The sequence below is a fragment of the Salarias fasciatus genome, chromosome 5 (genome assembly GCF_902148845.1).
Source record: "Salarias fasciatus chromosome 5, fSalaFa1.1, whole genome shotgun sequence".
In the NCBI taxonomy this organism is placed as follows: Eukaryota; Metazoa; Chordata; class Actinopteri; order Blenniiformes; family Blenniidae; genus Salarias; species Salarias fasciatus.
In genome coordinates this window covers 32,286,744-32,306,350 of record NC_043749.1, presented here as the reverse complement: position 1 = coordinate 32,306,350, position 19,607 = coordinate 32,286,744, and the positions used below count along the sequence as shown (strand labels likewise).

General features: G+C 53.5%; 1 protein-coding gene across 1 annotated transcript; it reads left to right on the top strand.

Moving 5' to 3' along the window:
* The first annotated feature begins 7,185 nt into the window (after nt 1-7,185).
* LOC115388558 (DNA replication licensing factor mcm2-like) lies at nt 7,186-13,547 on the top strand. Its single transcript, XM_030091730.1, has 19 exons — nt 7,186-7,240; nt 8,176-8,366; nt 8,440-8,612; nt 8,696-8,965; nt 9,704-9,801; nt 9,905-10,026; nt 10,107-10,314; nt 10,423-10,557; nt 10,649-10,840; nt 10,918-11,011; nt 11,102-11,180; nt 11,255-11,426; nt 11,506-11,632; nt 11,867-11,979; nt 12,120-12,284; nt 12,365-12,439; nt 12,540-12,722; nt 12,845-13,000; nt 13,182-13,547. The coding sequence occupies exons 1-19, from the start codon at nt 7,235-7,237 to the stop codon at nt 13,290-13,292; spliced, it is 2,670 nt and encodes an 889-aa protein (XP_029947590.1). The 5' UTR covers nt 7,186-7,234; the 3' UTR covers nt 13,293-13,547.
* Nucleotides 13,548-19,607: the final 6,060 nt, after the last annotated feature.

The following is a 19,607-nucleotide window of genomic DNA, read 5'->3' as shown; positions in this document are numbered from 1 at the left end:
GCTCTTTCTCCGGTTTCTTCACCTTTACAGAAAATAGGAGGAGCTTCAGCAGAGGGGGCGTGGTCTGGGCAGCCAATTAATATGAACATTCCTATTGGACGCTGAGTCCCACCTCCAAATAGTCGTCAAGAATATGACACAGAACTGAAATTGATTTATTTCAACATTTAAATGAGTTATTGTACTCTGAGTGTCATCATCTTCAGTTTGATGGAAAAATAACCTTCAATGAAATAAGTGTTGAGCAGCTGGAGGGAAAAACATCAAACATACAGGACAACATGAGCAGAGCGGCCAGCTCCAGAACCAACCGCAGATCAGCGAGGCGGACCCAAACCAAGCTGTGGTCCCGGTCCAGGAGAAGGACGGCGAAGGACAGACCGCGGGCCGCCAAGGTGCAGGAGCTGCAGAACCAGGTGCAGGGATCAGGCCCCTGCATCCTCCACAAGAGCAAGAACACAGCTGGGCAGGATGACGTCATCAAGCTGCCGAAGAAAGTTCGGCTGCCTGCTGACGTCATCCTCCAGCCGAAGAACTCAAAGGCCACGCCCCTCTGAGGCCACGCCCCCTCAGTGCTGGCTCCGCTTCTCCAGCAACTTTTTCCAGCAACTCTGCGTGGCTGGATGGTGTAACAGTGGCGTTTTATGGAAGAATTGGTGAAGGATGAGCTATTGAAGCTGCCTTCCATGAGTCCAATATCCTTCAACAGAATTCACCACTTCACCATCCTCATTCAGGTATTGCTGATCAATTAATCTCGTCTGTACATAAAATAAATAGAAATAAGCCCATTTTGTTCTGCAACAGCTGTAAAAGTTTATGTATTTATTTTTTTGTGGCTGGAGGCAAGGCAGGTTTGATGGCAAACAGATCAGAGAGCTGCAGAGTTGATCGTGAGAGCTTCATCAGTTTCTCTGTTGTTCTTTCATTATTATATTTCAATTTTCATCTATTTAGCCAGTAATACCCCCCCAAAACAAACTTAATAGAAGTAATAAGTGTCTAAATTATTTTTCAGAGTATGTTGAGGAGCCACACTTGTTACAATAGCGACAGATATGCGTTGCTCCAATATTAATTTATACACACACATATAATTTTTACATCATTTTATTTATACATCATTATAAAAATAATTCCGAATGTATTTCAATTTCTACATGATTTTTTGCTCCTGCTTTGACCATCAGGTATTAAGACACCTTGTGTTTTATTGATTCGATCCAGTGGCACGCTGAAGAAAAAGCTCGGTAACACTTTACTTGAAGCCCCCCTGCATAACACATTATAAGTACATTCATAAAGCATTATAATGCCATTATAACATGTGTAGCTATAGTTATAAACATTCATAGATGATCACAATGCCAGGACCTAACCCTAACCCTAACCCTAACCTTAATCTTAATCCTATGCTGTATACTGCTGTATAGTGAGTTATAAAGCATTGTGATCATGTATTAGTGTTTATAACTACTTATAATGTGTTATAAAGAGGGGCTTCAAGTAAAGTGTTACCAAAAGCTCTTTAACAGGCAAGGCATTGAAAATGATTTTTATCATGATCTGTACAGATGCAGCTGATGCACCACCCATGAGATACATCCACCAACTCCACCTGCACTGCTGCTCCTGCTCAGTGGCCGTGTACAAGGTGGAGGAACCAGCAACCTCCAGGATCTGAGAGAAACCGTCAGGACTCTGATGATCTCAAGAAATGACTTTCTGGAGTTTTCCAGACTCCTCCAGGACTGGAGCCTGCAGGAGGGAATGAAGGGGCTGTTATTAATTCATTTTAACACAAGAATCCAACAAAAATATTTTAAATAAATGTAACTAGTGTAAAATCAGGTGAAAGAGCTGACTCCTGATATGTTCGCCTCCTTTTCCACTGAGAAGGAGGCTGCAGTCAGAACCAGTTCTCTGAGCCGGACCAGCCCAGTCAGCTCAGACCCACCACTGCTCCTTCTCTCTGCTCGTTTGCTCCTCTGAGTGAGGATGAGGTCTCCAGACTTCTTCTGAGCCCAAAACCGACAACATGTCTTCTCGATCCAACACCCAGCATCATTCTACAGACCATCTGGTCCATAATCAAACCTGCAGTCACACATTGTCAATTCCTCCCTGGAAACCAGCATTTTTCCTGTTACTTTTAAACAAGCCCGCGCCCCCCACTGCTAAAAAAGCCTCATCTCAACCCAGCCCAGGCTGAAGACTACAGGCCAGTCTCACTTCTACCATTCCTGTCGAAAATACTGGAGGCTCAGTATTTAACCAAGTCTCTGAACACCTGCGGAACCAGAACCTGCTGGACCCTTTTCAGTCAGGCTTCAGATGAGACCACTCCACCCAGACTGCTCTCCTGTCAGTCCCAGAATCTCTGCGGCTGGAAAGAGCTGCTGGACAGTCCTCGGTCCTCCTGCTGCTGGTCAGTCCTCTGTCCTCCTGCTGCTGGACAGTCCTCTGTCCTCCTGCTGCTGGTCAGTCCTCTGTCCTCCTGCTGCTGGTCAGTCCTCTGTCCTCCTGCTGCTGGTCAGTCCTCTGTCCTCCTGCTGCTGGACTTGTCTGCTGCCTTTGACACCGTGAACCATCAGATCCTCCTCTCCTCACTCTCTGACCTCAGCCTCTCAGGTTCCGTCCTGTTGTGGTCCAGGTCCACCTCACAGGCAGATCTTTCAGAGTGTCATGGCGAGGGGAGGTGTCAAGGTCACATGGCCTATCAACAGGGGTCCCTCAGGGGTCGGTGCTTGGCCCCTTGCTCTTCTCTCTGTACACCACCTCACTTGGTGCAGTGATTCGCTCCCATGGCTTCTCCTACCACTGTATGCTGACGACACTCAGCTCTTCCTCTCTTTTCCACCTGACGACACCACAGTCTCAGCTCGGATATCAGCAGGTCTGGCTGATATCTGCACCTGGATGAAGGAACGCCATCTTCAGCTAAATCTGTCTAAGACTGAACTCATGGTCTGTCCAGCTTGTCCATCTGTCCTCAGATCAGTGTCCAACTTCACTCCAGCCTACTTGTGCCCACAAACTCAACCAGAAACCTGGGTGTCATGATTGATGACCTGCTGACCTTTAAGGTTCACGTGGTCTCAGTTTCTCGGTCTTGTCGTTATGCCCTCTACAGCATCAGGAAGATCAGACCCTTCCTGACCCAACAGGCCCCCCAGCTCCTGGTTCAGGCTCTCGTGGTGTCACGCATTGACTACTGCAACTCTCTTCTGGCGGGTCTCCCTGCAGGTCCAGTCAAACCTCTACAGAGGATCCAGAATGCAGCAGGTCTGGTCTTCAACCAACCCAGCAGAGCTCAGGTCCTCCTCTGTTCATCTCCCTTCATTGGCTTCCAGTTGCAGCCAGGATCAAATTCAAATCTCTCCTCCTGGCTTACAAAACGCTTACAAGACCGGCTCCAGCCGACCTGGACTCCCTGATCCAGGTCTACTCTCCTTCACGCCCTCTTCGCTCTGCATGTGAGAGACGTCTGGAGCTTCCAGTCCAGCTCGGCTCTGAACCTCCAGCCAGACTCTTCTCCTCTGTTGTTCCCAAATGGTGGAACGAACTACCTAACTCTGTCCGTTCCGCCGAGTCTCTTTCTACTTTCAAGAGACAATTGAAGACTCAATTGTTCAGAGAACACCGAGGGACTTAATCCGACCCCATGTTCGGGGAAGAATAGGTCAGGTGGTCTAAAACCCAGCACTTATTGACCACTGACTAAGTTGACACACCAAAAAAAAAAAGGGGGGGGTAGTGGCTCCTCTTCTGTCCTCTTCTGCAACTTGATGGCAACTCCCTTGACCAATCGCACTTGAAGCAATTGAAGCATTTACTAATGGTTTCTTTCTTTATTATGTCTATATTCTTGCTTGTGTTGTACATCGCTTTGGACAAAAGCGTCTGCTGAATGAAATTGTAGAATTGTAGAAAAAGATGATAGTGTTTGTAAATACTGGGAAAATATAATATGATGAAAGAAAGGGCAGACATTACAAGTTATTCTTCTTTCTGCTCCTTTTTCGTTCATTCTTGTATTATTTTCTTTTATGTATAAATTATTGTGTTATCTTTTGAATGAAAATAAACACACAAAAAATACAGCAATCAATGTGAATAATTTCTGCCATGTCTTTTAAAAACGTTTAATTCAGAAATATATCGTTTTTTAAATTCTGGTTCAAATTTTTGGGGAGAGATGTGAGGACTATGCAAGTTGTATTTATTTTATTTATTTTTTGGGGGGGAAAGTGTTTGTGATATCTTGGCAATATATAATAAAGCCATTCTGGTTGAAGATTATCAGAGTGGTGAAATCCATCCTTTGGAAATGTGTTCACTTCAGTCATTAAATAAAATCAGTTTAAACATGATCTGAGTCCAGAATCATTTTCAGTTCTCTGTTGAACAGTGGTAACATTTTGTTAAACAGAAAGAGGTAGTGTAATCAAATACCTGGACAGTTAAATAATTCTAAAGACGAATTCAGCTGGCTTTATGAGGGATTGTTGGAAAACTTGGAGCTTTCTGCTCCATTCCATAAAGCACCGTCTCTTCAGTCGCTCCGCTTTGACGATAAGTGGGAGTGTCGAGGTGAAGCAGGAAAATCTGACCAATCAGAGAAGACTTCTCAATCACCCAGCCGAACAAAGTTCTTACACGAGGAGGGCGCGAGGCTGCCGAAATTTGTTCGGCAAGGAGGCGGGGCCAGAACAAAATGACGTCACTTTGTTCTCGCACCGCCTCCCTTGCCGAACTTTGTTCTTGTTCTTGTGGAGGATGAACAGGACTTAAATATACAGCAGCTGCGTAGTAAGAAGCTCGGTTAGCATCACCGAGTCCGGAGAAACGACATCGGTAAAGGTGACGGTGCGATTACCTCCTCTTCTTCTCAGTGTTTAGAGCCGGACGGAGAGAGGCACGAAGGAAAATGTACGTCTGTTTTCAGTGGCTAGAGGAAGAGTAAGGCGGAGGCCAGAAGGAAGAAGCTTCTGCTCCTGATGCAGAGCCCGAGCTTCATCTCTACGGATGGACTGAGCTTTCTGAAGCAGACCCGGGTCATTGTCGGGCCATTTGTAAATAACAAAATACCTCCCTGGTCTTTTGAAATGAACCTTTGTTTTGGATTATAACTTGGAAGACCAATGAACCTTTTTGGACTATTACCTGCAATGCACCCGGGTTTTTACCGTGTCGCTGCTACCTGTTTTGTGGGAGGGACACATCCGGGAACTTACGTGATGACGTTGACGCAGCATGGCTACGTTAGCGCGGCTATGTTAGCGTGGCTACGTTAGCGCGGCTACGTTAGCGCGCTAGTTGTTGTTTCTGGACACAGAATGAGATTTCCTTCAAGATGACCCGGCATTGGCAGGACAGCGAGACCAGAGAGCTTCTCCTGATCCGGAGAAGAGGAGATTCGTCTACAGGTAACGGGTCTGTGTTCCGCTGCACTATTTACTTTCGTTTTGCTCCGTCGCGCTGATGATGTCATCAACGTGGGACACCATCAGCGCAGGAAAACGCAGCGACGAGGCTCGCCAGCAGGCGGTGAGACCAGGGTCTGCAGGCGGAGGGGGAGGAGCCTAGAAGCCAATTGTTAGCAGGTCGAAAACACGGGTCGACCCACTAGCTGCAGTGGGAAAGGGGTAAGAGACTTGGCGGTGATTGGCCGGTCCCTACACTCCCCCGGCGTCTGTCCTGAAAACAGCATTTGCAACTTTCAGAGGATTGGACCGAGTAAATCCCACAAGAACAAACCTGCTTTACGGCACTCATACGGGAGGACAAGGATAAAAGCGCGTAAAACAAACATGAAACCCTCGCTAGCGTTAGCAGCACCACCCTGAGCTGCTCACAGATGGCAGAACCAAAAAGACAGACAAAACCTTTGTCTGACCAGCAGAAAGCAGAAAAAAGGAAACGGGAGTGGGACGCTCTCTGCACGGGACAGTGATGCGGAGAACGTTTACGACGGTGAGCTTTCACAGGAGACCAGTAGGGGGAGCGCGAGAGCAACAGTTGCATAGTTCTGCTTTGAGCAGCGGAGTGCTCTAAACTTCCTCCCGGCTGCTGCTTTGGAAGCATTGCGCACAATTCTCCCTCTGGAGTTTTCCTCCTTGACAGCAAGGTTACTGTAGCACCACAGGATGCAAGAGGAAACAACAGACTCAATAAAAGCACAGTGAAACATTTTCCTCAGGATTCTGTCTTCCTTCCTCAGACAGAGGAGGCGCTGCCGAGCCTTTTTACAGAGCATGTTAGCATGTTAGAATCAAATCTGAACGAGTTTTCTGTTAAGAGTGCTGAAATATTTATTTCTGCTCACCAGGTCAACTCGCTGATTATGAACGACATGAGGAACCAGAGACGCACGTCTGAAATCAGCACAGAATTCCTTTGTTTCAGGAACATTGGTCTGGAGGAAGGATTCATCGCACCGGGATGCAAAATCATCAAGTACCGGGCCAGATTCTGCCCATTTCGTCTACTCTGAAGTTCCCAGGTCGTCTACTATCTTTTCAGCAAACATTCCCATTTTGTCTACTTTTGTATACTTCAACAATAGACCACCAAAATAACATTAATTATGAAAGTTATTTAAGAAACAGGATATTTGTTATGAAAACTGCTACAACAGCTATTTATTTAAGATATATATGTTCATGATAGATAAATTACCTTAAAACAGGCCTTCTGTAACAGCTTTTTATTTTGTCTACTGCATTTTTATACCACCACAATGCCAATAATTCTTAAAGTTAGTATATTCATGATAATAATGCCCTCGCCCTTGAAGTTTAGTATTTAAAAGGGTAAGAATAGATCAAAATATAGTACTGCAGCAAAACCTGTGGAAAAGTAGTGAAACGTGGGGAAAATACACGGTAGACGAAATGGGATGTGTACCCTCTCTACAGCGAGTTCCACGCGCCCCAAATATTCCCGGGAAAAAACGGACTTCGTCACGAGCTCCTCCCGCGGCCGAATCCGACACCGTGCGGCGTGCACCGGTGAAGCTCCGGACAGCGGCGCTCCGGAACCAAACACCCGTCCCGCCGTGTGAGAGGAATCCACCAATCAGAGCGCAGCACGTCAGCGGCCTGCTTGAATATTCAGGACTTTTCGCGGGCTTTGAGTGTCACGTGGTCAAATCGCGGGAAAAGTGAGTCCTGGCGGAAGAAGCAGCAGCAGCAGCAGCAGCGGTTCAGACAAGAGAGAAGACAGAGCAGCGATGGCGGTGAGTAGAACCCGGGGGAACCCGGTCAGACGCGCCGGAGGGGGGTTAACGGCCGGTAGGACCGGGAGGAGGCTGACGGAGGGTCAGAACTCCGAGGGTTCAGGTTCTAACCCCGAACATCCCGCCGTGGAGAAAACAGAGACCGCAGAGGAGCTGATGCTCTGAAAAACCTGAACATAAGATAAATCCCAGCTGTAGAGACACAAACCGAGCCTGAAAGACGAAATCTGGAGCTGGACCTGCTCTTTAAAGGGTTTGGATGCGGCTGTGAGCAGTTTCTCCGCCATGCGGGTTTCTGAAGAACTGAGAGAAAATAAATCCTTATAAAATAAACTTTGGTTTCCGTATGAGATCGTGTATCTTCAGATCTCTGCTCTTTTTGCACAATCTGCGTTTGTTTGAATCTGCTTCTCCTCTAACCATCGATCCTCCTTTGTTTAGTCCGGTTTAGTTCAGCAGTGTCAAACATAAAGCCCGCGGGCCAGAACTGGCCGCAGAACAGGCAGACTGGAGGATGTGAAGGTCGTTATGAGAGCTTTATTCAGGATGAACTGAACCCTGATCCCTGATGGACCGGTTCTGGTTCGGTTCTGTTCCTTCTGCTCAGGATCAGGAGAACTGATCCAGAACGTGTGATGGTTCCACACTGGAACTCCGTCTGACTGTTGTCATGTTTGTGGTCAGTTTGGTGAGTTCTGTCGGCGGTACTGATGATCCAGATCAGGGTTCTGAAACCTTTAAGAGCAGGAGAACCCTCCCAGCGACTTCCTGTCAGTCCAGCAGATCTAGAACCAGAAAGAACCTTTAAAACGAGGAGAAAGCAGCTCAGGAAGCTTCACACAGAAACTAGATCTTCTGAAGCCGGTCCGGTCCGGTCCGGTCCAGTCCGGTCCGGTCCGGTCCCGCCCCGCTCACCCGCCCCGCTGGTCCTGCAGGATTCCTCCGAGTCGTTCCCCGGGGTCACCAGCCCCAGCCGGGCCTCCAGGAGGGGGGACCTGACCTCCAGCCCCGGCAGAGACCTGCCCCCCTTCGAGGACGAGTCCGAGGGCCTGCTGGGGGAGGGGCCGCTGCCCGGCGAGGACGAGGACGGAGACGGCGAGGAGCTGATCGGGCCCGGGATGGAGAGGTGAGACCCGGCGGCCCGGACGCGCCCCGTGGCGCCCGGAACCGGTTCCGGTCTCACGCTGCCCCCCCTTCAGGGACTACCGCGCCATCCCGGAGCTGGACCGCTACGAGGCGGAGGGCCTGGACCTGGACGACGAGGACCTGTCGGAGCTGTCGCCCGGCGCCCGCGCCGCCGCCGAGGACGCCATGAGGAGGCGGGACCGGGAGCGCGGGCTGAGCGGGCGCCTGCGGAGGGGCCTGCTGTACGGTGAGTCCGGCGAGGGGCGGGGCCGCGGGCCGGACCGGATCAGGAGCGGATCAGGACCGTCTCCGTGTCGCCCCCCCCTCCAGACAGCGAAGACGAGGACGACGAGCGGCCGGCGGCTCGCCGGCGCCGCCTGGCGGAGCGCGCCGCCGAGGGCGTGGCCGACGGCGAGGACGAGGACATGATCGAGAGCATCGAGAACCTGGAGGACATGAAGGGACACTCGGTCCGCGAGTGGGTGTCCCTGCCGGCGCCGCGCCTGGAGATCCACCACCGCTTCCGGAACTTCCTGCGCACGCACGTGGACGAGCACGGCCACAACGTGTTCAAGGAGAAGATCAGCGACATGTGCAAAGGTGTGTGTGTGTGTGTGTATATAAAGTGTAGTGCCCCCGCCCCCCCCCCCCACCCCCCCGTTCCTATGACGTCGTCGGTTCCAGAGCTGTAAACGCGTGGAGGCAGTGTCATGTAAGGCGCGGTGTTTAGAGTTTTTACGAAATTAACTTTTTGAAAACAAGTATTTGACTTGGGTCATAATGCATTTTCTGGAGCAACAGTCAGACATAAGTATAAAAACAAGTTTTCTAGCGGCTGCTGGGAGCTGCTAGCTCTGATGGAGCGCAGCTGAACCGCGAGCTTCGGCCTTTAATTACCTTTTACTGACTCACTCATACCAACTCTCGCCGTCTAATTCTCTTTAATCGTGTGTTTCCTCGACGTTTAGCGGTGCTGGAGTTAGCTTAGCGGGGCTGCACTGCTGCGTGCTCCTCGTTAGCCGCTAAGCTAACGTCAGGCTCGCCTGATGACCCACGTCTGTAGCTTCTCCGTCCGGACCCTCAGAAGACTAACGGCTGTCAAAACACACAGAAAGCAGCAGATACACCCCACCAATCAGCGGGACACACACACTGAGGCGGGGCTTCCCTGCTAGCTAGCGGATAACTCTTGCTAGTGGCTCTGTAAAAATATAGCGTAGCAGCATCTGTCTGAATTTTTTATTTTTTTTTAAGAGTAGCGGGCAAAACTGAAAGCACCGCGAGGCTGTAACGCTTGAGGGGAAACGCTGTGTCTCACTCTGCGGTCCGGTTCTCCAGAGAACCGGGAGAGCCTGGTGGTGAACTACGAGGACCTGGCGGCTCGGGAGCACGTCCTGGCCTACTTCCTCCCCGAAGCGCCGGCCGAGATGCTGAAGGTGGGATCAGTTAATCCGGATCACTAAATCCCTCAGTGCACCGGCACCGGGGCCCATACCGTCCACGCCTTCCGGGATTCGAACCCTCGCCTCTGCCCCGCAGGTCTTCGACGAGGCGGCGAAGGAGGTGGTCCTCGCCATGTACCCCAAATACGACCGGATCGCGCCGGAGATCCACGTCCGGATCTGCAACCTGCCGCTGGTGGAGGAGATCCGGTCCCTGCGGTGAGGCCCCGCCCCCGGCGCGGCGCTCCGCCCCCGGGAGGCGGGGCCAGGTCTAACCCGGCGCTCTGACCCCCCCGCAGGCAGCTGCACCTGAACCAGCTGATCCGGACCGGGGGCGTGGTCAGCAGCTGCACCGGCGTGCTGCCGCAGCTGCACATGGTGAAGTACGACTGCGGCCGCTGCGGCTGCGTCCTCGGCCCGTTCTTCCAGAACCAGAACCAGGAGGTGAAGCCCGGCGCCTGCCCCGAGTGCCAGGCTCAAGGGCCCTTCCAGGTCAACATGGAGGAGGTGAGGACCCGGCCCCGCCCCCATCAGGCAGCAGGCTTCCTGTGGTTCCATGGAGACTGGAGGTTGTCATGGCGATGGGCTGACCCCTGACCCCTGACCCTGTTCCAGACGCTGTACCAGAACTACCAGCGCATCACGGTGCAGGAGAGCCCCGGGAAGGTGGCGGCCGGCCGCCTGCCGCGCTCCAAGGACGCCATCCTGCTGGCCGACCTGGTGGACAGCTGCAAGCCCGGGGACGAGATCGTGAGTGGCCCCGCCCCCCCCCCCCCCCCCCCCCCCCCCCCCCCCCCCCCCCCGGGTCTCCGCTGGGCCTCTAACCGGGTCTCCGCTCCAGGAGCTGACCGGGATCTACCACAACAACTACGACGGCTCGCTCAACGTGTCCAACGGCTTCCCCGTCTTCGCCACCGTCATCCTGGCCAATCACATCGCCCGCAGGGACGAGGGCGTGGCCGTGGCCGAGCTGACCGACGAGGACGTCAAGGCCATCGTGGCGCTGTCCAAGGACGAGCGCATCGGAGAGAGGGTGAGGGGGCAGGGGGTGGGGCTAGAGCCCGGGCTGGGGGCAGGGGGCGGGGCCTGAACCTGTCCCTGTGTCTCCAGGTCTTCGCCAGCATGGCGCCGTCCATCTACGGACACGAGGACATCAAGCGGGCGCTGGCCTTGTCTCTGTTCGGAGGAGAGCCCAAGAACCCAGGTGACCTTCTCAGCTGACCGGCTGACCTTTGACCTCCTCTGACCTGAGCTGGTCTGACTGTCTTCAACTGTCCTGCTGTCCGTCCTCCAGGGGGGAAACATAAGGTCCGCGGGGACATCAACGTGCTGCTGTGTGGAGACCCGGGGACGGCCAAGTCCCAGTTCCTCAAGTAGGGTGGACACACACACACACACACACCCTGACCTCTGACCTCTGACCTGACGGCGCCGGTCCGTCCCTCAGGTACGTGGAGAAGGTGTCTAGCCGCGCCGTCTTCGCCACGGGACAGGGCGCGTCCGCCGTGGGACTGACGGCCTACGTCCAGCGCCACCCGGTGAGCCGGGAGTGGACGCTGGAGGCGGGGGCGCTGGTGCTGGCCGACCGCGGCGTGTGCCTGATCGACGAGTTCGACAAGGTGAGTCCGCCTGGCCCCGCCCCCTCCGTCCGGCCCCGCCCCCTCCGTCCAGCCCGCCCTAACGCCCCTCCCCCCGCAGATGAACGACGCCGACCGGACCAGCATCCACGAGGCGATGGAGCAGCAGAGCATCTCCGTCTCCAAGGCCGGCATCGTCACCTCGCTGCAGGCGCGCTGCACCGTCATCGCCGCCTCCAACCCCATCGGTACGCCTCCGCCCGCCGCCGCAGCTGACCGCCCACACTGCGCCCACTGCAGCTGCTGCATTGTGGGAGTGCTGAGGCTAGCTTGATATCGTCCAGCTAGCTCGTGCTCAGCTAGCGTGTCGGAGCTCGGTTCACATGGGGAACAGTTGCGGGGTTCTGTTGGGGCCGGACCGGAGCCTCCTGGGGGGCCTCCTCTGGGCCGCGGGCCTCATGTTGGTCCGCTGCTCTCTGCAGGTGGCCGGTACGACCCCTCCCTGACCTTCGCCGAGAACGTCGACCTGACCGAGCCCATCCTGTCCCGGTTCGACGTCCTGTGTGTCGTGAGAGACATGGTGGACCCGGTGCAGGTACACACACAGACACACACAGACACGCACGCACGCACGCACAGACAAACTCACACGCATGCGTTCAACCATGATGGTTTTAAATCCTCACATTATTAATGCCCCCTCTCTGACCCCGCCCCTCTCTGACCCCGCCCCAGGACGAGATGCTGGCCCGCTTCGTGGTCGGCTCCCACATCAAGCATCACCCCGGTAACCGGGAAGGGGGCGTGGCCTTGGAGGAGGTGGTGCTGCCCAACTCGTCGGACGTGCCGCCCATCCCCCAGGACCTGCTGCGGAAGTACATCCTGTACGCCAAGGAGCGGGTAGGTGCTGCTCAACACGCGGCCCGGGGCCCGGGCGGGGCCGCCAGGGACCGCTGACCTGACCCCGCCTTCCTCTGCAGGTCCACCCCAAACTGAACCAGATGGACCAGGACAAGGTGGCCCGGATCTACAGCGACCTGCGCCGGGAGTCCATGGTGAGGACCGGGACCGGGACGTCAGACCCTGCTGTCTCTGCTGTCTAACGCGTCCCCCCTGTCCCCCCTGTCCCCCCTGTCCCCCCGTCCCCCTGTCCAGGCCACCGGCAGCATCCCCATCACGGTGCGCCACATCGAGTCCCTGATCCGCCTGGCCGAGGCGCACGCCAAGCTGCACCTGCGGGACCACGTCCTGGAGGACGACGTCAACATGGCGGTCCGCGTGGCGCTGGAGAGCTTCATCAGCACGCAGAAGTTCAGCGTCATGAGGAGCATGAGGAAGGTGGGCGGGGCCTGCTGCTGCATGTTCTACCTGGGAGAGCAGACAGCGTGGACGGTTACTGACAGGAGTGTGTGTGTCTGTGTGTGTGTCTGTGTGTGTGTCTGTGTGTGTGTGGTTCTCAGACGTTCTCCCGCTACCTGGCGTTCCGCCGGGACAACAACGAGCTGCTGCTCTTCATCCTGAAGCAGCTGGTGGCGGAGCAGGCGTCGTACCAGCGGAACCGCTACGGCGCGCAGAACGACGTGATCCAGATCCCCGAGAGGGACCTGCAGGACAAGGTACTGAGGGGGGGGCGCACCCCAACCCCAGCCCCAGCCCGCTGAGAGAGCCAGGCGGAACCGATCATCTGATCAGTGATGGCTGTTCTGTCTCGGTTCCTCTGGTTCTGTCGGCGCCACCTTCAGTCCGGACGGAGACCCGCGGCTCCGGTTCTGACGGTTCTCCCTGTTCTCCTCTCAGGCCCGGCAGATCAACATCCACAGCCTGTCCTCGTTCTACGACTGCGATCTGTTCCTGTCCAACAAGTTTGTCCACGACGCCAAGAAGAAGCTGATCCTGCAGCAGTTCTAGAGGTTCTGCAGGTTCTGCAGGGTTCTGGAGGGCTCTAGAGGGTTCTGCAGCTCAGCTGCAGAGTCAGCAGCTGTGAAGCGTTCTTGATGTTGAAGCTGGTCCCTCTGGTTCCTCTACTTCCGGTTGCCCCTGTTCGCCCGGTTCTGGTTCTGGTTCTGCTGGACTCTGTTGTAAATAGGTGTAAATGTGTCGGTTCTGCTGCTGGACGGAACGTTGAAGTGTCTTTTCTGGATGTTTTGATAATAAAGCTGTTGGTTCCACTGGGTTCTCGCATGGTTTCTGCTGACGGGCCGAACGGAACGTTCCTGAAGGATCTGGTGGGTCTGAAGGATCCGGTGGGTCTGAAGGATCCGGTGGAGCCGCTGTTAAAATAAATCTGCAGCATTTTCAGTTTTTCCTTCATTTCCTCTTCAGGGACTAATTATTTTTTTCTCCATTTCCTCTTCTTGTCTCGTGTGTTCTGCTGGAACCTGGAACGTCAGACTTCAGTTTCTTCTCTTCTTTTCCGAAGCGCCGTCGTTAAGTCGGTAGCATCAGCGACGGCGCCGCAGTACTTCCTGGTTCATTGAGGCTGACCCGAGCTGACCCGTACCGTGGCGAGTGTATTGAATGAAACGGCGTCCTCGCCGCAGGAGCAGCTGCAGAGACGCTTTGCGTTGGTCGTACAACCGGCGGTTCGGAGCGATGAGAGGTGATGAGGCCGAGCAGCAGCAGCCAGAGGGGTCATAAGGTCAACTTTAACACATCACCTGACTCAACACCACACTTTTTCTAGTTGACCTATAAAACCAGACGGTTCCACAGAACAGCCGAGAACCTGAACAAGAACAAGAACCTAAATACAGCAACAAGTTAAAGTCTGCGTCGTCTGCTGACAACGGGGCCGAGGTGCTGCTGTTCGGCAGACGGTTCTTAATCCGACGGAGGCGGCAGGAACTCCGTTGGCACGAAGCAGAGTCACGGGCAGGGCTAGTGAAACACATGAGTTTGAATAAACCCACAATATTTTATTGTAATTTGTAACTTTGCAGCTGAGAGGTTTTTAGTCTCAATGGGATTTTTCTGGATAAATAAAGGTTCAATAAAATAAATAAAGCACCTCAGTGAGGCCGCAGGAAAGCAGGAAATCCCACAGAGTCGTTCAGTCTTTGTTCCAGCCGGCGCTGGCCCGGCCGTGGCTCTGCTGTCAGGCTCTGGCCGGCCACTCCCTGCTGGGCCGTCGGCTGCAGACGTTTCTCGTCCAGGAAAGACGCTACCCTTGCCGGCAAGCTGAATTCTCGCGGTATTTGTTCACACACACCACAAGAGTCCACCTTGCACCGCTCGGACTCATGCACTCGGGCTCGGACCTTTTTTCGGTCGGACCAATCAGGCGTCGTTGAGGGCGGGACATGAAGCTTTGACGGAAGCAGGAAGTGACGGACTGCTAATAATATTAGCATGGCTAGCGAAAACAGTGGATGTCCCGACAGCTGAAACCAAACATGGTCAGGCGGCGCACTGTGTCCTTCTGTCCAATGAACGCAAAGAGTTCTGCAGCAAGTCCCTCCTTCCCCGAACGGATTCACCGGGTGAAATCCCAGATTGACGTGAAGCAGTTGGTTGCTGCTCATGCCGATGTGGCTTTTGCCAGGTTAGAAAGACGCATGTTTGGGGCCGAGTGCTGAAACTCCAGTTACAACGCCTCCGGCCTCGGCTGACAAGCGTCTTCTCATTTCACTCGCCGGTCTGCCAGTCACTGCGGGACAATGTGTGCACGCGCAGGAACAGGTGTGTTTCAGCTGGAGGATTCCAGGAGGCCGTGTCGCTGTTGTTTCGCGAGTCCCGTCCGACTGACGCCCGCTTTGGTGCACAAGTCCGCTCTCCGTCCCGAATCTCACTCCACGACTCTTCTGCACGTTGGTCTGATCGTGTCACTGTGACTGCCTCTGATAAGTCCATCGTGGATGAAAGTTGGAGCTGGTCAGGCATGAATTATGTGACCCGGAAAAGCTCCTGGAAAACCGTGAGAAGCAGGACAAACTGCTGATCGATAAGTCCGTCGACGGCCCTGGCCTCGGTTTTCCTCCGTGCATCAGGCTCTTATTGCAGGCAGGGATTTTTTTATTGCCACGAGCGCCGCTTACCGACGCGCCCAGTGTGTGTCGGACAGGCTCTGCAGTTCAACGGGCGTCGCACACGCACACGCACACGCACACCACACACCACACACCGGTAGAAACCTGTTCACTTTTACTGATGTCTTTGCTTTCATCAACCATCAGGGCGAAATGTTCTGCTTCTCGAATCTCTGCACTTATTTCATCTCTGCTCATGCCAGCCGCTCTCCTCTTCCTCTTCCTCTTCCTCTTCCTCCTGCTCCTTCTCCTGTTCTTGCTCGCCATCTTCATCCAGCACAGCCGTGATCGCGGAAGACGCGGGACCAGCGTGTTCGTCTTCCCCTGCAGGTGTGTCCGGGGTGTCTGTAGTTTTGTCCAACTCACCCGCCACCGCCATCTGTTGTTCCATCCGGCGACGTTTAAAAACAAATTTGTAAATCTTTTGACCTTAATCACGAGTGACTATGAGGCGCCAACACAAATTACAGCCGGGTTAGCTAAAGCAGCTCACCTGAGTGACGGACTACGTCGCAGGACCCCATTTACCCCAGGACCCCGGTGAGCGACAGCTCGGCCGTCGTGGCAGATGCCTGTCTGAATGCCACTCCATGCGCCGCAGTGGCGCTGTTGGATTTAAAACTTTTATTTTTCCTTGGTTGGCTCATGGTCGGGCTCGTGCAGTTCTTGGTGGGGCTTTAGGCCAAGCAGGCCCCACCCTGACGCCGCCTGTGCGGTTCAGGAGAAACTGGTTAACGTAAATCCTCTTCTGGTAGCCGGGGCTTTTATTTGTCTCAGCTGTAGCTGCACCAGGCGTTTAATGGAAGGAGGCAGGTATCAGAGAGAGCTTTACATTTAAAAAAAAAAAAAAAAAGAAACATCTTTTTAACCCAGTAAAATGTACTTTTTTCATTTATTGAAAACAAGTATCAAACAGAACTAAAACAGTAATAAACACTAGTGCAGTTTGTAGCTGGGGATAAATCAAATTAATTCGATTTAATTTTTTCAATCGATGTGAAAAAAATTAAATCTCAATTTCGAGTTTAAAGCTATAGTGCGTAACTTTAAATGTCTGTGAATGTCCGTTTTGGCCAAGCCACTAATAGTGGAGACGACAAAATGCAGATTAAGCCGATCGGCTCCTCCAACATCTCGTGGGATTTTTCAATATATGAGAGGGGACCCAAAAGTTCCCGGACTGTGGTTAAAAAAAAAAAAAAAACAAGAAAGATTTCAGACTGTTGGCCGTTATGTCGCTACAGCATAGCCTTCAGCATAACTGTGAAAATTTTCACCTCCCAAAGACACACAGGCAGCTCACAGGCAGTGTTTATGTTAGTACAGTCCCGCCCCCTTCTTCGAAAAATCTGAAAATGGCGGAACGCGATTTTGTTTTTTGCTGGGAAAAACGGCAACAGAAACACTCACCATGATCCACACCGCGTACAAAGATGAGGCTCTGGGGAGAACACAGGTCCATGGGCGCTTTAGGGGTGGTCAGATGTCCATCGAAGACTCGCCTCGCTCCGGCCGACCCTCCACCTCCGGCACAGAGGACAATGTCCGCTAAATCGAAGCTGACCTGCTTTTTTGACATCAGAGGGACGGTCCACAGCGAGTTTGTGCCGCCGGGGCGAACCGTCAACCAGGACTTTACCTGGAAGTGCTGCGGCGCTCCGGGAGGCGGTCAGGCTGAAGCGGCGGCGCTGTGGGAGGGGGGGGACTGTTTTACCCACAGGGCTCTGCGGTAAAACAGCTCCTGGTGAGAAACGGCATGGCCCTGCTGCCCCATCCGCCGTGTCCCCTCCATTTAGCATCTTGTGACTTCTGTCTCTTCCCAAGAATGAAAAAGGCACTGAAGGGGCGGAGATTTGATGATGAGGAAGAGGTGCAGAAAAAATCGAAGAACGCTCTTAAAGCGATCATTACGCAGGAGTTTGCCGACTGCTTTGAGCAGTGGAAATCCCGGCTGCAGCGCTGGATTCAAGCCGAAGGAGAGGACTGTGAAGGTGACAGTGTTGATTGAATGTGAAAATAAAAAAATAAAAAGTTATAACCACAGTCCAGGAACTTTTGGGTCCCCCCTCGTATACGAGGGCGTACCCAAATGAAACCGGAATTTGGTTGTAACTTTTTTTTCTGACATTTCAAAATAAAACACCACCGTCGCCTTCAAAATAATCTCCATCCACATTAATGCAGCGCTCCAGCCGTGTCTCCCACTTCACCAATGCGTCGTCAGACCCGTGCGTAATTGTGCCATTCTGAGCCGGCTGTGATTTTCCTGTCCCCTCCTCCACATCTGCAAACCGCTGTCCCTTCAGCTGCTTCTTCAACCTGGGGAACAAGAAAAAGTCACTGGAGGCTTCATCTGGCGAATCAGGCGGATGGGAGAGGAGATTCATCTCATTCTTCTCCAGAAACTGCGTGAGGCGCAGCGCCGTGTCCGCTGGCGCTCTGTGGTGGTGGATCAACCGGCTCCACTCCGCCACGACGCTCTGCTTCCTCCTCACATCCTCACGGAGCGTCTGAGGACTTCCTGTAGTAGTCCTGGTTTACAGTCTGACCTGGAGGGACAGACTGGCTGTGGACGAGACCCTGGACAGCCAAGAAGCAGCTCAGCATTGTTTTCACGCTGAGCGGACCTGACGCGCCGACATCTGGCCCTTCTCAAACCCCCGGACCACTCATGGACCTGAGTCTTCCCCAGAGCAGCATCCTTGTAGGCTTGCTGCAACAAGCTGAGTGTTTCTGCTGCTGTTTTTCCAGCAAAAAGCAGAATTTAATGTTTGTGCTGCTCTGGCTTCCAGTCAATGTCGCCATTTTGGAAAAAATCGCAGACCGCCGCTGCACTCTGTTACTATAAATAGCGCCTGACAGGTGTCAGTGTCACTCTGGGAGCTCAGCTTTTTCACAGATGTGCACGAGGCTTACCTGCAGCACATCTGACGGCCAGAAGTCCAAACTCATTATTATTAGCGTTTTATGACCAAATTCCGGTTTCTTTTGGGTACGCCCTCGTGTAATTCTTGCTTTGCTTGTCAACCGGCGACATTCCCGCGCTGGCTTGAAGGAAATTACGCATTCTACGTCCCAACATTGAAGGAAGGGGGAGGACAGGAGGGTCTCATAGCAGCAATCAGAGCGAGGCAGACCGAGGAAGCGACATGCTACTTCAGGGTTTCCGTCAGAGCTTTTCAGTCCGGGTGCCGCGCCCTCGCTAAACTGTGCAGCGCCCAGACAATGGAGAGGAGAAAAAAAAAACAATCCGACACTCGAATACCGGCCGCATTAGCCGTTAGCAGCGTTAGCAGCAACACCACACGCCCCCTCGGCCAAACTTTTTTCCTGCAGGAAACACTCCGTTTTTCATCAAGAAGCTACTGGAGACCAACGGACAACAAAAGATTTCCGTTGACGACCACCGGGTCTTTTCATCCTGTCAGTTACAGATCAGCAGGCACCTTGTCTCCCGTTTGTAATCAGCTGTTTGCGTTTCTGTGGCAAAAAAAGAAAACAATAATTACCCCTTCAGAAGAGTCCATCTTTTTTTCACCAGCTGTCCTTATTCACAGAATAAAAACGTTTCCAGCAGAGATTTGCACTGTGGAAACGCGAATCACCGTGGCAGCGGTTGGGTGGAGAGGGGAGGGGGGGCACCGGGACACCTGCGCCGGCTTTATTGTTGTAAGAACGCAGAATTCCGCTAGAGGGCGACCAAAGTTACGCACTATAGCTTTAATGTTTTCTGTCCCTCTGCCATTTTTACCGGACACATGTAATACATTCCATGTCCCTAGAGCCAGTCTCTGTGTCCGGGGATCGGGTCGCCGGGCACCCTGCCGTCGGCTGCCACCCAATCCACACTGCACCCGGCCCCTACGGTTCCCTCGGTGGGTGGTCATGGTCCTCGACCGGAGGAAGGTGGCTTGCCCCCTCCAGGTTGGTGGAGAGACCCTAGCCCAAGTGGAGGAGTTCAAGTATCTTGGGGTCTTGTTCACGAGTGGGGGACGGATGGAGCGTGAGATTGACAGGCGGATCGGTGCAGCGGCTGCAGTGATGCAGTCGTTGTATCGGTCCGTCGTGGTGAAGAAGGAGCTGAGCCGAAAGGCGAAGCTCTCGATTTACCGGTCAATCTACGTTCCCACCCTCACCTATGGTCATGAGCTTTGGGTCATGACCGAAAGGACAAGATCCCGGATACAAGCGGCCGAAA

What these genes read in the sequence shown, in the direction of transcription:
- LOC115388558 (XM_030091730.1), top strand. An exon ending in ATCGGGCCCGGGATGGAGAG is followed by an intron (nt 8,367 to 8,439) that starts GTGAGACCCGGC and finishes CCCCCCCTTCAG; the next exon opens with GGACTACCGCGCCATCCCGG. An exon ending in ACGAGCGCATCGGAGAGAGG is followed by an intron (nt 10,841 to 10,917) that starts GTGAGGGGGCAG and finishes CTGTGTCTCCAG; the next exon opens with GTCTTCGCCAGCATGGCGCC.